The sequence below is a fragment of the Hyla sarda genome, chromosome 5, assembly GCF_029499605.1.
Source record: "Hyla sarda isolate aHylSar1 chromosome 5, aHylSar1.hap1, whole genome shotgun sequence".
Taxonomy (NCBI): Eukaryota; Metazoa; Chordata; class Amphibia; order Anura; family Hylidae; genus Hyla; species Hyla sarda.
Window position 1 is genome coordinate 49,457,332 of NC_079193.1, and position 17,755 is coordinate 49,475,086.

A 17,755-nucleotide genomic window follows, 5' to 3' on the forward strand; every position below is an offset into this window, starting at 1 on the left:
ACAAATGGTTTTTGGGGGGCATGTCACCTTTAGGAAGCCCCTATGGTGCCAGGACAGCAAAAAAAAAAACCACATGGCATACCATTTTGGAAACTAGACGCCTCAGGGAATGTAACAAGGGGTAAAGTGAACCTTAATACCCTACAGGTGATTCACGACTTTTGCATATGTAAAAAAAAAAAAAAAATGTTTTACCTAAAATGCTCGGTTTCCCAAAATGTTTACATTTTTAAAAAGGGTAATAGCAGAAAATACCCCCAAAATTTGAAGCCCAATTTCTCCTGATTCAGAAAACACCCCATATTGGGGTGAAAAGTGCTCTGCTGGCGCACTACAGGTCTCAGAAGAGAAGGAGTCACATTTGGCTTTTTGAAAGCAAATTTTGCTCTGGGGGCATGCCGCATTTAGGAAGCCCCTATGGTGCCAGAACAGCAAAAAAAAAACACATGGCATACCATTTTGGAAACTAGACCCCTCGTGGAACGTAACAAGGGGTAATGTGAACCTTAATACCCCACAGGTGTTTCACGACTTTTGCATATGTAAAAAAAAAACATTTTTTTTACCTAAAATGCTTGGTTTCCCAAAATTTTTACATTTTTTAAAAGGGTAATAGCAGAAAATACCCCCCAAAATTTGAAGCTCAATTTCTCCCGATTCAGAAAACACCCCATATGGGGGTGAGAAGTGCTCTGCTGGCGCACTACAGGTCTCAGAAGAGGAGGAGTCACATTTGGCTTTTTGAAAGCAAATTTTGCTCTGGGGGCATGCCGCATTTAGGAAGCCCCTATGGTGCCAGGACAGCAAAAAAAAAACACATGGCATACCATTTTGGAAACTAGACCCCTCGGGGAACGTAACAAGGGGTAATGGGAACCTTAATACCCCACAGGTGATTCACAACTTTTGCATATGTAAAAAAAAAAAAAAAAATTTTACCTAAAATGTTGGTTTCCCAAAAATTTTAGATTTTTAAAAAGGGTAATAGCAGAAAATACCCCCCATAATTTGTAACACAATTTCTCCCGAGTACGGCGATACCCCATATGTGACCCTAAACTGTTGCCTTGAAATACGACAGGGCTCCAAAGTGAGAGCGCCATGCGCATTTGAGGCCTGAATTAGGGACTTGCATAGGGGTGGACATAGGGGTATTCTACGCCAGTGATTCCCAAATAGGGTGCCTCCAGCTGTTGTAAAAGTCCCAGCATGCCTGGACAGTCAGTGGCTGTCTGGTAATACTGGGAGTAGTTGTTTTGCAACAGCTGGAGGCTCCGTTTTGGAAACAGTGGCGTACTAGGGATGTAAGAAAAAATCGATTCTCGCGATAATCGCGATTTTTTCATTTGCCGATACTGAATCGATTCAAAATATTTTTGAATCGATTCTTTTAGGGATGTGGAATTTTTATCTCCTGACGCCCGGAACAGCATGTCCCGGGCATCAGGAGATACAAGTTCCACATTTGTGGAGCCGGGCAGGCCGGATCTGACACGGCGTCGCTCTGGGTGTATGGAGCGGGCTCCGACTCGTGCCCGCTCCGTACTATGCGACCCCCGGCTGATTTCAGTAGCCGGGGGCCGCCGCTAATAGCCAGCATGCGGCAATCGCCGCGGCTGGCTATTAAAGGAGTACTCCGGTGCACACTTTTCTCATGTTATCCCGTCCGGGCTGCAAAATAAAAGAAAACGCACTTTATCTTACCTGCCAACGAGCCCCCGGAGCTCCGGTACAGGTGTTCGGTCCCCGGGCTGTATTCTTCTTACTTCCTGTTAGCCCGCCACGTCACACGGAGCTTCAGCCTATCACTGGCCGCAGCGATGTCCCGCCTCCGCTGGTGATAGGCTGAAGCTCCGTGTGACGTGGCGGGCTAACAGGAAGTAAGAAGAATACAGCCCGGGGACCGAACACCTGTACCGGAGCTCCGGGGGCTCGTTGGCAGGTAAGATAAAGTGCGTTTTCTTTTATTTTGCAGCCCGGACGGGAAAACATGAGAAAAGTGTGCGCCGGAGTACTAGATCGCCGCTGTCAAAGCTGACAGTGGCGTCTATTGGGATCTATGAATGCTCCCAGGTGGGCGATGTATCGGGATATATCGTGATGTATCGTCACCTAGACGGTATCGCTATATATCGGGATATATCGAATCGCCACACTGGTATCGCGATTCGAATCAAATCGCCAAATTCTTGGCGATTCACACCCCTGTGGCGTACCAGACGTTTTTCATTTTTATTGGGGAGGGGAGGGGGGCTGTGCTAGGGGTATGTGTGTATGTAGTGTTTTTTACTTTTTATTTTATTTTGTGTTAGTGTAGTGTAGTGTTTTTAGGGTACAGTCGCACGGGCGGGGGTTCACAGTAGTTTCTCGCTGGCAGTTTGAGCTGCGACAGAAAATTTGCTGCAGCTCAAACTTGCAGCCGGATGCTTACTGTAATCCTCCGCCCATGTGAGTGTACCCTGTACATTCACATTGGGGGGGGGGGGGGGACATCCAGCTGTTGCAAAACTACAACTCCCAGCATGTACGGTCTATCAGTGCATGCTGGGAGTTGTAGTTTTGCAACAGCTGGAGACACACAGGTTGTGAAACACCGAGTTTGGCAACAAACTCAGTGTTTTGCAACCAGTGTGCCTTCAGCTGTTGCAAAAGCTACAACCCCCAGCATGTGAGGACAGCGGAAGGGCATGCTGGGTGTTGTAGTTATGCAACAGCTGGAGGCATACTACTTTGGCTGGGGATGCTGGGGATTGTAGTTATGCACCAGCTGGAGACACACTGGTTTGCTACTTAACTCAGTGTGCCTTCAGCTGTTGCAAAACTACAACTCTCAGCAGTCACCGACAGCCAACGGGCATGCTGGGAGTTGTAGTTATGCAACCAGCAGATGCACCACTACAACTCCCAGCATGCACTTAAGCTGTTTGTGCAAGCTGGGAGTTGTAGTTACACAACAGCTGAAGGTACACTTTTCCATAGAAAGAATGTGCCTCCAGCTGTTGCAAAACCATAAGTCCCAGCATGCCCATAAGTGCATGCTGGGAGTTGTGGTGGTCTGCCTCCTCCTGTTGCATAACTACAGCTCCCAGCATGCCCTTTTTGCATGCTGGGAGCTGTTGCTAAGCAACAGCAGGAGGCTGTCAGTCCCGCCGTCGTTGCTCCTGGGGCCCCGATCCCAACATTAACGCCGGGGATCGGGGTCCCCAGCACCAGGGGTGCACATCCCGCACCCGCTCACGTCCTCCGGAAGAGGGGCGGAGCGGGTGCGGGAGTGACACCCGCAGCAGGCGCCCTGATTGGTCGGCCGGTAATCCGGCCGACGAATCAGGGCGATCGTGAGGTGGCACCAGTGCCACCTCACCCCTGCAGGCTCTGGCTGTTCGGGGCCTTCTCTGACTGCCCCGATCAGCCAGTAATTCCGGGTCACCGGGTCACTGGAGACCCGATTGACCCGGAATCGCCGCAGATCGCTGGACTGAATTGTCCAGCGATCTGCGGCCATCGCCGACATGGGGGGGCATAATGACCCCCCTGGGCGATATGCCGCGATGCCTGCTGAACGATTTCAGCAGGCATCGGGCACCGGCTCCCCTCCGGCTAGCGGCGGGGGGCCGGGAAAGGACAGGACGTACTCCTACGTCCTCGGTCCTTAAGGACTCGGAAACGGGGGCGTAGGAGTACGTCCATTGTCCTTAAGGGGTTAAGTATATGTACAGTGTATATACAGATATATCAGCGTGTATAGTATGTGTATAGTATATGTACAGTGTATATAGAAATGTAAGTGTGTGTGTGTGTATATAGTATATGTGTGTACAGTGTATATACAGATATATCAGTGTGTATAGTATGTGTATAGTATATGTACAGTGTATATAGAAATGTAAGTGTGCATCTGTTTATTTCTGTATGTAGTATATGTGTGTACAGTGTATATACAGATATATCAGTGTGTATAGTATGTATATATAGTATATGTACAGTGTATATAGAAATGTAAGTGTGCATCTGTTTATTTCTGTATGTAGTATATGTGTGTACAGTGTATATACAGATATATCAGTGTGTATAGTATGTGTATAGTATATGTACAGTGTATATAGAAATGTAAGTGTGCATCTGTTTATTTCTGTATGTAGTATATGTGTGTACAGTGTATATACAGATATATCAGTGTGTATAGTATGTGTATAGTATATGTACAGTGTATATAGAAATGTAAGTGTGCATCTGTTTATTTCTGTATGTAGTAAAATAGAAATGTTTGTGTATCTACATACAGAATATACATATATATATAGTGTGTATACATGTGCAGGTTTCTCATATAGACCGTCTGTACCATGAACCTTACAACATCTACCTGACTAGTGTGTAGAATTATAGTTATACTGATCTGAGATATAAGATCTATATGTACCATGTAATAGTGTCCCCCAGCAGCCTGGTCTATGGTGAGGCCTCAGTGACAAGGAGAATGGTTGCACCAGTGGTCGGTTTTGCCGAAGTAACTTCTCAAAACTATCACTTTATTCTCCAGACAAGAGGCTGACAAAATATTAGGGACAACCAACCAATATGGTTTTACCTCTGGTCACTTTGCCACAGCAGATCTTTATTTAGCCTTAGTGTATAAAATGTATTTTTACCATTTGAATACAGATCCATCATGTAAAAAGTGACGGCCTTAAAGGGGTACTCCGCCCAAAGGATAGGGAATAAGATGTCTGATCATGGAGGTCCCACTGGGACCCCCACAATCTCCCTGCAGCACCTGACGTTTGTTTAGAATGTCCGCTACAGCGTCGGAGGCTCGTGACGTCATGGCCACGCCCCCACCCTTATGACATCACACCACGCCCCCCGCAATGCAAGTCTAGACTGGCATTGAGAGGGAGTGATATCTTGAGTGGGGCTTGGTTGTGACGTCATGAGCCTCCGGTGTCGCCTCGCTAGTCATCTGGTACAGAGTGAAGTTCGCTCCGTGTACCGGATGACTGGGGTGCAGTAGCCGAGATCGCGCGTGGGGGGGGTCGGGGGGGGGGGGGTGGCGGCGTCTCGGCGAACTCGACATCTTTTGGATAGGGGATACGATGTCTAGAGGCGGAGTACCCTTTCAGGGTTCGTTCACAAGACCAAATTCAGAAGTGCGTTTAAGCCGAGGCAGATTTTACATTGACTTCAATAGGAACTTACTGCAAACTCGCTTCTAAATCTGCCTGTGTGAACGAACCCTTAAAGGGTATTACTGTTTTCACAAATAAAATCAAAATTTCCAAAAACTCTGCTTTCTGTCATTCATTTTTTTTTTTTTTTTTTTCTGCCAGGGTGTTTGTCCATTAGATCATTTAGGGATGACATCACATGTTTACTGCTGATTCGGATGAGTGAACATTGTAAATACTGCATCGTGTTAGTCATTGTAGGTGACATATGACATCATCAGGTGATGTGAGGGAGGGATGTCTGACATGGCTGTTTGGAACAAGTATTCCCAACCGCTGTGCCTCCAGCTGTTTTGCAACAGCTGGAGGCACACTGGTGGGGAAACACTGTATTAGATGTTTCTCATATATATGTTTCACAACTGGTACGTTTCTCCAAGAAACATATGCTCAGATGTCTGATAACAAAAAACTTTTATATTTTTACCATTGCAGCTGCCACAGGAGAGATGCCAGCGCACCAGATTCATACACCGGGTGCCGGATTGCCTCAGGGAATAATTATTGCTGCTTCATCCACCAGTTTGCACATCCCTGAGCAGTTGGCAGAAGAAGCGACACGGAAAAGGGAGCTGCGACTAATGAAAAACAGGTAACGGCGACTAATGTGTGCGGCAAGGTCATGTACCCATAGCACATAGCAGTAGGTTAAAGTGTAACTACAGCTGTTGCAGCAATGGCAGGAGACACGTTTAAAACTCCTGGCAACTCCAAAGCCCCCAGCTAAAGTGAGCGGTCTACAGAGAGGATCCCATACAAGTCTATGGGACTTCCAGCAATTCTGTAGACCGCTCGCTTTAACACTGGGCTACAGGGTGACTGGGATTAATAAACATGTATCCTGCTGCAGTTAGAGTTACACTTTAAAGAGAACCTCTCATCATCTTGTAAAATGTTATAATCCTCCCAGTTCACAGCCCCCATCATGATAAACCACCCGCTGCCTTTTATTTTTATAATTTTTTAGTTTTCTAATTTAAAGGGTTACTCCGCTCCCCAGTTAACATTAAGTTCCTGAACACTGTGAGCGGGCTTCCGTGTTCACGCCCGCCCCCTTGTGATGTCATGTGACGTCACATCCCGCCCCCTCAATGCAAGTCTATGGGAGGGGGCGTGACGGCCGTCGCGCCCCCTTCCCATAGACTTTCATTGAGGGGGCATGCCGTGACGCCATGAGGGGGCAGGCGTGAACACAGAAGCCCGCACACAACGTTCAGGAACTCAATGTTCCGGACACTGGGGAGCGGAGTAACCCTTTAATATTGCTTTGTATTTTCTGCTCAGTCAGATTCCCCCCCCCCCCCAAACGGGCCAGCAGGAGTCCAAAGTCTGTGCAAGAGAGGGGGGGAAATGTGCTCTGGACAAGTGGGGAGACCTAGTGGCAGCTTTTTTAAGCACAAATAAAACATAGAAAACTTCATTTTTTTTAAACAAAGATTTTTTTTATTTACCATAAGGCTAAGTTCCCACTAGGTGTTTTTTCTGGCAGTTTTTGGATATCTGCCACTGCAGTTTTTGAGCCAAAGTCAGAAGTGGATCCATAAGGGAGAAGTATATGTCCTTCCTTTATATGTCCTATTCCTTTTGAATACATTTCTGGCTTTGGCTCAAAAACTGCCAGAGAAAAAAACCTAGCCTAAGGAGGAGTGAAATATAAAAAAAAAAAGTCTTAATGACAGTGCCCATTTAACCAGATTTACAGAGCCTTACATGCCCTCCAAAGTTGCAAGTGCGGGACTTGTGCTGGTCATAACAACCCAAAAACTGAGCATTGCTGTAGATTTTGTTGCAAACAACCAGGAAATCCGCACTAAAATCTTCCAAAAGACATACATGTATAAATATAAATAAATGCATTTAAATAAATTATTTAAATTTCAATTAAAATATAATAAATAAATCATACATACAAGTACAAAAATAAATTAAATACCTTTTAATTAAATAAATTAAATCATACACTCACCTTAGAATATCATGATACTGCTGTGGATAGGCTTACCTTGTCCCTTGGCTGGTGTCTTGTTTACTGTCCTTTAGCAATGACATGTCTTACCGGCATGTGACCATTGCGGCGGTCATATGTGTCGGCATGTCATCACTGTAACAGGAAGCATTGGCATGGGAGCCCCCAGGGGATTAGTATAAAGTAAGTATATATTTTTTAAATTTTTTCAACAAGATAAGCCTTCTGTATTCCACGGGGAAATAAACACCAGAATTCTTGCGATTTCGTGCAAATTTTGATCAGAATTGCTGGCAGAAATTTTTAGTGGCAGTTCTGATCTATGTGACCAAAAACAAATGGGGGGCTGAAATGAACTTGCTTGAGAAACTGCTCAGCTAAGCGTCGACCACGCTAAAGACTGGCAATATAGAAAATTCAGTACAGTGGTCCCTCAAGTTACAATATGAATTGGTTCCAGGACGACCATTGTATGTTGAGACTGTAACTCTATGGAAACCTGTTAATTGGTTCTGAAGCCCCCAAAATGTCATCCAAAAATAGGAAAAAGTGATGATTAAAGAAAAATAAGAGTAGATAACTAATACAGATAAAGCAAATCCTTACATATAAAATTAATAAAGATCTGCTGGAAGCTGTAATCACTGTCTATGTAGAGGACAGAAACTTCTTCAGGGTCCTGTACAGTACACACAGTGTCCCTAAAAAGTAACATGGAGCCGCCTTCACCTAGTATCCAAAGGAGCAGCTAACCCTGGTACAGGTAAAGAGAACAGAAAATGTAATACCTCCCTGTACTGTAGGGGGCGCTACCAGACACCAGTCAGTGCATGCACTTCAGTAATAAAGCTGTTTTACCAGTGAATGCCCATTCTGATTGGTCAGTTCTTCCGGCCATTGACACATTTCACAGATCTGCAATGTCTATAGCATCGTATGTTGTGTATGGTCTAGAGGTGCAATGGTCAAGAAAAGACCATTATATGTTGAAAATATTGTATGTTGAGGCCATTGTAAGTTGAGGGATCACTGTATTCAGCAAGTGAGGACAGAATACACTACTCACAAAAGTTGATAGTCACAGCTCCCTTCCTCCCCTCTCTGCCCACTGATCTCTGCAGAGGTCATTGAGCATGCCCCCAACACTATCCCATAATGCGTCACAATATTTTTCAATATGTTATAACAATAGAAATAATAAAAGATGAAAAACTGTCACTTAAACACTTAGAAATAATAAAGAATAAATACATAATATATACACAATTACTTTATTTTATTTATTTATTTTTGCCACCAGGGTGTTTGTCAATTAGATCATTTAGGGATGACATCACATGTTTACTGCTGATTCGGATGAGTGAACATTGTAAATACTGCATCGTGTTAGTCATTGTAGGTGACATATGACATCATCAGGTGATGCGAGGGAGGGATGTCTGACATGGCTGTGTGTAATCACTTTTCTAATTCAGTAAATACTAATGAGATACAAGATATACAATTATATCAGTGCTTTCTAACCAGTGTGCCAGCGGCAGTTGCAAAACTACAACTCACAGCATGCCTATCCAGACATGCTGAGAGCTGTAGTTTTGGACCAGTTTTGGAATAGAAGTTAATGTGTCAGTGACAGATTGTTGTTTCCTATGTGGCTGCTGTTAAAGGGAATGTGTCACCAAATGTGATTATTATTATTATTAATTATTTTATTATTAATATTCATTTTTTTTTTTAAGAGGTTAAATAATTTTTTTCACATTTTTTAAAAATATTTTTGGAATTTTTTTATTTTTATTTACTTGTCACAAAATATGAAAAATTAAATAATAACTTGTCATATCTCCCACTGTTGACCAGCAGAGGGAGCTAACATGAAGAATCTGGTGAAAGCAAGGAACTTGTCTGGCTGCTGCAAATTAGACCTAACCCGTCTACCTTCCTCCTCTGTCTATGTGCAAAAGGAGAGGGGGGAGGGGCTTTTGTAGTTTTTTAAATTCCACTGTCACCATTTTGGTGTCTGAAGAGTGGTGAAGAACAGACTAGATGTATCTTGATAGGTCACTGCTCCTCAGGGACTTCAAGAAAATGGTGCCTGCTCCCCCTTTCATTTCACCTAGCCTGTGCTATGCATATGTGAAGTAAGCAGTCAATGCTTTTCTATGAGACACTCTTAGTCTTAACTTTCTTATGCCCTTTGCCTGCCATAAAGCAACTGTGTAGGTGTTGTGAAGTGACACACCACAAAGAGGCTACAGTAATGGCAGCCCCCAGTACACACTTTATTAATAATTAACATTAAAACTACATTGTCCTAAAACTAAATACATACATGAAATGCTTTATCTTGATAGAATAATTTTATTTATTTAAAAAAAATGGTGACACACTTCAAAACTGGCCATCTCCCCACACTACCCTCCAGGTACTACACATCGTGGCTGCATAGCACGAACCCGGAGTCTAGAACGAAAGGTGTCTCACTGGCCTTTCACAGGAAATTGCCCCTCAAAATTCTCTCCTCCCTGATTGATCCCAACGCTAGATTCCTCTTCGCTAACTGTGAGATCTCAGGCCAGATAATGACGGTGGCGAACATTTACGCCCCCAACCGAGACCAAATCCCGTTTCTTATCCGCACGATGGGGCTTCATGAAACATTCGCCATGGGACCTATCCTCCTTTGTGGCGACCTGAACCTCCCATTGTTTCCTCTGGTGGACACGTCCTCCGGCCGTTCGGCTCTGTCTTACAGCCGCTTACGCGCCTTGAGGCAGAAACTCCATGCCATGCAGTTAAGCGATGTATGGAGATCACTACACCCACAAGACCGCGATTACACCTTCTACTCACACCCAGGTCAGGTTTATAGCCGCATAGATTACATTTTCTGTCCGCATCACCTCCTTCCCTCCATTTTATCTACATCCATTGGAGTAATGTCCCTCTTCTGCCCGGCCTCATTCCTCATGGAAATTGAATGAATCCCTCCTCCTGGACGATCTCTGCACTCAGGAATTGAGAACCACCATTTCCCACTTTCTGGAGGACCACGTTGCAGACACATCCACAACCATGATTAAATGGGAGGCTCTGAAATGCGTTCTGCGCGGGGTCCTTGTGAAACATGGGGCCCGGCTGAAGAGGGCAGCGTCAGCCAGTTTCACATCCCTGCTACAACAATTACGTACCCTGGAAACGCTCCACAAACAGACTCAACAGGACATGGTATACAGAGACATCATACAAGTGCGTGGTGATCTGTTGGCACACATGAACGCATCACACAGACGTTATAAACAACACACGGGTAGGGTCTTTTATGAATGGGGCAACAAGTTCGGCAAACTTCTGGCGTCCGCATTGAGGGCTAAGAGGTCTTCCCTATTCATATCAGCCGTCAAAACAAATGTGGGTACTCCCTCCTACCTCACTCCCGACATACTGGATGCCTTTCGCCTCTATTACGCTTATACTCCCTACCGAAACCCCAGGGCCTGACCCCACCGTCTAGAGGCCCGTCCTCTCTTGAACACTACATCTCTTCCACAGCCTTGCCCTGTCTGTCACCCGACACTATTCATCTGCTGGAGGGTCGGTTCACGCCCGAGGAACTTAGGAACTTACAGCTGTTATCTCCTCCATGCCTCCGGTCAAAAGCCCGGGTCCGGATGGCTATACCGCAAAATTTTATAAGTCCCTCGGGCCGGAATTGACACCCGTCCTGCTCGACCTATTTAACGCTATCTCAGATACCTCACCCCCCATCCTTCCTCAAAGCCCATATCGTAGTCATCCCTAAAGGACCCCCTTCTTTGCCCCAGCTATCTCCCTATCTCCCTCATTAACACCGATGTTAAAATCTTCGCCAAGTTGATCGCCAATAGGCTCTCAGCCCATATGGGATCCCTAGTACACCCGGACCAAGTGTACTAGGCTTCATCAAAGGCAGAGAAGCAAGAGATAACACGCTTCGAGTCTTCTCCGCAATCCATCACGCACGCAAGAACGACCGACCGCTATTCTTGCTCTCCTTGGATGCGGAGAAGGCGTTTGACCAGGTGGACTGGGATTTCCTGTGGGCCACTTTACGCCAATTTGGGCCGGGCCCTCAGATGTTTTCGTGAATCTTGTCCCTGTACTCTGCCCCCCAGGCACAGGTCAGAATTAACGGCCAGCTCTCAACGCCCTTCGACATTTGTAACGGTACAAGCCAGGGTTGTCCTTTATCCCCTCTCCTGTACATGCTCTGTATGGAGCATCTCCTCACGGCGATCCACCAGAACCCAGATATTTCTGGCATCTCTACCCCGACGTGCCGTTACAAATGCTCCGCGTTTGCGGATGACCTTCTTCTTCTCCTCTCCTTCCTCTTACCTCTGTACCATCGTTGATGTCCACCATTCGACATTTCTCAGCCTTCAGCAACTACAAACTGAACCCCACCAAGTGTGAGGCCTTCAATATCTCCCTCCCTACCAATATGGTGAATCACCTACGCACTGTCTTTCCCTTTAAATGGCAATCCCACTCTATCAAGTACCTCGGGGTCCACGTGCCGGCCGACCTGGCTTACACGTATGGCCTCAACTTCCCGCCCCTCTTGGGCTGTCTGCGCTCGGACTTGTCCAGGTGGGAGCACAAAGATTTCTCATGGCTGGGCAGAATCAACATCCTAAAAATGAATCTGCTACCGAGACTCTTATATTTGTTCTCCTGCATTCCGCTCCTGATGCCCAGAACCTTCTTCCGTGAGTTGAATGCGTGCCAGACTGGATTTGTCTGGGCACATGGCCACCCCAGGATCGCGCGACATGTGCTGATTAGGAAAAAGAGGGAGGCGGGCCTTGCCCTCCCGGACTTTCTCTCCTACTATGCCGCTGCTGTCCTTAATCGAGTGCTTGACTGCTTCCATGGTAGACTAACTAAACAATGGGTGGAGTTTGAAGGCAACCTAGCTGATCTAGATCCCAGGTCTGTTCTTTGGCTTCCCCACCTCCAGAAATCCCACACTCATATGTCCTCACTAGTGTTGAGCGGCATAGGCCATATTCGAATTCGCGAATATTCGCGAATATATGGACGAATATTCGTCATATATTCGCGAATATTCGCATATTCGTTATATTCTCGTTTTATTTTCGCGTATGCGAAAATACGCGCATGCGAAAATTAGCGTATGTGGAAATTCGCATATGCGAACATTAGCATATGCGAATATTCGCATATGCGAATATTCGCATATGCGAATTTTCGCACGCCAGTCTCACACAGTAGTATTACAGCCTTCTTTACACCACACAAGCTGGAAGCAGAGAGGGATGATCACTGTGATGTGTACTGTGAAGAAAAAAAAAAAAAAAAAAAACGAATATTCGTAATTACGAATATATAGCGCTATATTCGCGAAATTCGCGAATATGCGATATTCGCGAATAATATTCGAATTGCGAATATTCGCGAGCAACACTAGTCCTCACTACCACCAGTACTGCACTCGATAGTTGGATCGCACTACTCCTACCTCTCCCGCCTTTCCCTCTCTTCCCCTGATGGTCCCCTCACACCTCTTTCGTAACCCATCTTTCCCGCAAGCCCTCTCCTCCCGCTCATTCCTCTCCTTCTCCAGAGAGGAGGGACCGGTTCTCTTGTCCCTATTGACATCTGTCGACCTGAAACCTTTGCCGGACTTGCTGCCCCTTGCCTCCCCCACTCCGACACATGTCTTTCAATACGCACAACTACGCCACTTTTACCTCTCGAAAAGGAACACGTTGAGACTGCATCGCCCTCTCACGGCTTTCGAAGCTGTGTGCTCCCACATGCCCCTGACCAATTGCTCCATCAGCGACCTCTATGCCCTGATCTTACACTCATCCACCCCTGAACCGTTACCGTTCTGCAAGGGCTGGGAGAAGGACCTGAACCGTGAGATCTCTGAGAGGGATTGGTCGATGGCGTTTTCCCAATGCCATAAGATTTCCACCTCCTGTAAGGCCCAGGAAACTAATTACAAAATCATGTCCAGATGGTACAGGGTACCCACTGTCCTAGCCAAAATGTTCCCTGGCACCTCGGACTGCTGTTGGAGGTGTGGGGAGTCGGGAGGCACCATGCCCCATACGTGGCTCACCTGCCCTAGCATCCTACTGGTCACAGGTGCTGCGGACTATTCATCTCATTACTTCGGTGGAGCTCCCAAAAACCCCGGAGATAATACTACTTTCTGTCCTCCCCCCAGACACACCTAGACACATGAAACATTTACTTTCCTTCCTGTTATTAGGGGCCAGAGTGGTGATCCCCAGACTATGGAGATCGCCCACCCCGTTGTCGTTCTCCTCATGGCTCCAAGAGGTCTCACAGTTAAGCCGCATGGAGGAACTCTTGGCTCACTCTAGGCGACAATATGAGAAATACTTCGTGATCTGGCGCCCCTGGTCGGACTTCATGTCCTCCAGAGACTATGAACAACTTTACTTAACTAATTAAACTTACTAAAATGCCCACAATACCCGTGGCCCTTTCCTGCCCACTCCAAAGCTCTCTCTCATTGCCTACACATTTCGAGCCCTGTACTTCCATATCCACCTCGGTGTCGTGGAGACGCGGGATCCACCGCATACACGAGGTTCGTACACCTATACTGCTTTGTCCTATACTCTAGTCTCTCCTCTCTTTCCGTCCTTCTACCTCCTACTCTTTCTCTCAACTGACTCACCTATCCCCCACCTTTTTTTTTTTCTTTCTCTTTCTCCCACTACTGCTCGGATTGGAGACGCGCTATACGACTCCTGTGCCCTAGCTCTATATTCTAGTTTCTGACATTCTGTTTAAAGGGGGTAATCCAGTTTACATGGAACCAGCAAAAGGGGTCATTATGAGGGTGAAGGCCACTCTTTGTGATTGTTACCATAGTTATGTACTGTATTAAAAAAAAAAAATGTGAGTTATGTACCATATCTTATTTTACTTTTTTTTTAAATTATTTTTATTATTTACCACATCTTATTCAGTGTTTCTTTTTTAGTAGTTTACCGCATCTTTATGTTATACTGTATCTTATTTTATCTTATTTTGATCCCAGGGAAGCAGCTCGGGAGTGTCGTAAAAAAAAGAAAGAATATGTGAAATGTCTTGAAAATCGTGTGGCTGTACTTGAGAACCAAAACAAGACTCTGATTGAGGAACTCAAGGCCCTGAAAGATCTATACTGTCATAAAGGGGAATAATTTTTTTTTGGACTTTGGACTTGGTGTCAGCCTAAACGGTTGCATTTTCGGACTCCCAAGTTGGACTGTGATGGCTCTGGACAGACGTCCTCTCCACGAATCAGGAGTGTAAAATCAAAATCGAAATAATTTTATTTCTTTGTAAGATATTGTATTTTATATAATTTGCATGCACCATGTTTTTTGGTAATTTTGCCTTTCACCGCTTGCGGGTCAGCAGCGAAGGCGCGTCGACTCAGGAGAGAAGAGTACTATGAATGCCTTGCTGGAAGCGCAAATCGGGCAGTTGCGGGAAGAGCTAGAAGCTTCTAGAAAAATGTTTGTGGATAAAACGACGTCATAAAGCAGTGTTTCCCAACCAGGGTGCCTCCAGCTATTGCAAAACTACAACTCCCAGCATGCCCGGACAGCCGAAGGCTGTCCGGGCATGCTGGGAGTTGTAGTTTTGCAACAGCTGGAGGCACCCTGGTTGGGAAACACTGTCATAAAAGCTTCTCTGACATTCCTAAAATATAGCTCTGGTTCCTCACAAAATTGGCCTAGGGTATATATTTTATAGTAAATATGAAAATCAACACAAAAAGAGTAAAGCCTATATGTATATATTATGTTAATATATGGATAGCCTTTTTCACACATTTTACATGCTGTAGCGTGAATGGTGACACGTACAGTTTAATATATATATATATAAATATCTATTTTTTTTTTCTTTTCTTTTTAGCAATTTTTAATGTAATTTCTTGAATCCACATGAAGTATTGACAACCCACAGTGTACCTCAGGAACAAACCTATGTTGTAATAAGGTTACGTCTATTCTTTTATGTATGCTGGTCCATAGCCATGCAGAAAGGGGGAGATTTATCAAAACCCATCCAGAGGAAAAATTGCCCAGTTGCCCATAGCAACCAATCAGATCGCTTCTTTCACTTTTAAAGGGGTACTCCAGTGAAAACCTTTTTTCTTTTAAATCAACTGGTGGCAGAAAGTTAAACATATTTGTAAATTACTTCTTTTAAAAAAAAATCTTAATCCTTCCAGTACTTATTAGCTGCTGAATGCTACAGAGGAATTTCCTTTCTTTTTGGAACACTGATGACATCACGAGCACAGTGCTCTCTGCTGACATCTCTGTCCATTTTAGCAACCATGCATAGCAAATGTATGCTAAGGGCAGCATGGTGGCTCAGTGGTTAGCACTGCTGCCTTGCAGTGCTGGGGACTTGGGTTCAAATCCCACTAAGGACAACAATAAATAAAGCGTTATTATTATTATTATTATAATAATGTCAGCAGAGAGAACTGTGCTCATGATGTCATCAGAGAGCATTCCAAAAAGAAAAAGAATTTCCTCTGTAGTATTCAGCAGCTAATAAGTACAGGAAGGATTAAGATTTTTTAATAGAAGTAATTTACAAATACGTTTTTATCTTTCTGCCACCAGTTGATTTAAAAGAAAAAAGGTTTTCACCGGAGTACCCCTTTAACAAGGCCTCTGCAAAATGAAAGTAGTGATCTGACTGGTTGCTATGGGCAACTGGGCAACTTTTCCTTTGCACAGGTTTTGATAAATCTCCCCCAAAATGTCTAGCTAACCAAGACGGCTTTTGTGAATCAGATATTGTGTTCTTGGTGTAACTACCAGTGCTTTATTATTTTATTTTAATTTTATTTTTAAACCATCAAAACATGTACTTTTTATTTCCATGTCTTTACCTTTTTAATTTTAAAAAATATATATATTTTCTATAATTTTTCTGTTTTATAGCTTTTTTTTTCTTTTTTATGTGACACTAACCCATGATGCTTTTGCGTGTTATGTAATAAAACGAAAATATTTGTAGCACATCAAAATGCATTCAGAGTTGTTTAACAAGAAATAATGTGTACAGAACATGATTTTTCCCCACAGAAACTTCCGTGGTGTGATCCTAGCCTCGACCCTATTTTCGGAACGGGAGGGCATTTCAAAAAGCTGTGAAAATGTGAGTGATCAGGGCAACCTAAGCTAGTTAAAAGGGTATTCCAGGAAAAAACTTTTTATTTTTTTATTATTTTTTTTATATCAACTGGCTCCAGAAAGTTAAACAGATTTGTAAATTACTTCTATTAAAAAATCTTATTCCTTCCAATAATTATCAACTGCTGAAGTTGAGTTGTTCTTATCTGTCTGGAAACAGTGCTCTCTGCTGACATCTCTGCTTGTCTTGGGAACTGCACAGAGTAGAAGAGGTTTGCTATGGGGATTTGCTTCTAAACTGGGCGGTTCCCAAGACACGTGTCATCAGAGAGCACTTAGACAGAAACAAACAAAAGGAAAAGGGGGCGTTACGTCCCTGCATGACGCAGCAGCTGGCAACCCCCTCCATGAATCCCATAGAGATACATGGAGTGGCGTGTTGGCTGCCGCGTCATGCGGGGACGTAACGCCTCCTTTCCTGGACATTGCCAGGGCCCCGTACAGGAGATCGTGGGGGGCCCCAGCGCTCGGACCCCCCCCCGCCATCTAAAACTTATCCCCAATCCGAAGGATAGGGGATAAAGTTCAGAGCACTACATATCTCCTTTTAATGATCTCTAATACATACAATGCTACGGACAGTCCAGATCTTTGAAACATGTCAATTTCTGGAAGATCTGACCAATCAGAATGGACATTTCACTGGTAAAACCCCTGTATTACTGAAGTGTATGCACTGAATTCCTGTCTGATAGCGCCACCTACAGTACAGGGTGGTATTAAATGTTCTGTACTATTTACCTGTGCCAGGGTTAGCTGCTCCTTTGGACACCAGATAATGGTGGCTACATATTATCTTTTGGGACAGGTGGGGGGGGGGGATATATCAAGACATTTAGAAAGCTTTTTAAACAGCTTTTTTCTCTGTTTGTCACACTAAATGTCGAGAAATGGGTCCATACTACTTTTTGTGCGACAATTGCTTTGGAATATTTTCCCATTTAGAGCACTTTGTGTACTGGTCACTGATTTACGAAGCGCGACTTTTTGCGGAATGTCGCAAAATGGTCACATGGTCCCAGAAATAGATGATTTCTCAGGTCAATTCAGCCCTGCCATACATTTTCTGTTTGACTTTTGAGTCAGGGTATAGGCGACTTTTCACACAAAAGTCGTAAATCCGCTAAATTTATCAAAGTCTGTGTGCCGTTTCATAAATTTGTTGCAAGTCCGCAACTATCGCCGCAACTTTTGTGCTCTAAGGGCTCGTTCACACGGGCAGATCCACAGTGTGTTTTACGCTGCGGATCCGCCGATGATGGCCCCCTACAATGTGCCTGCTGGGAGTGGCAATCCGCTGCTACAAGCAG

General features: G+C 44.7%; 1 protein-coding gene across 2 annotated transcripts in view; it reads left to right on the forward strand.

Moving 5' to 3' along the window:
* The window catches only part of CREM (cAMP responsive element modulator), a 19,790-nt gene extending 4,976 nt beyond the window's left edge, over positions 1–14,814 (forward strand). For both annotated transcript variants that reach the window (XM_056519485.1, XM_056519486.1), the window contains exons 2-3: positions 5,661–5,817; positions 14,279–14,814. In XM_056519485.1, the coding sequence (XP_056375460.1) occupies positions 5,661–5,817; positions 14,279–14,423 (302 nt within the window). In that variant the 3' untranslated portion in view covers positions 14,424–14,814. The remainder of the gene's footprint in view (positions 1–5,660; positions 5,818–14,278) is intronic.
* The last annotated feature ends 2,941 nt before the right edge of the window (positions 14,815–17,755 follow it).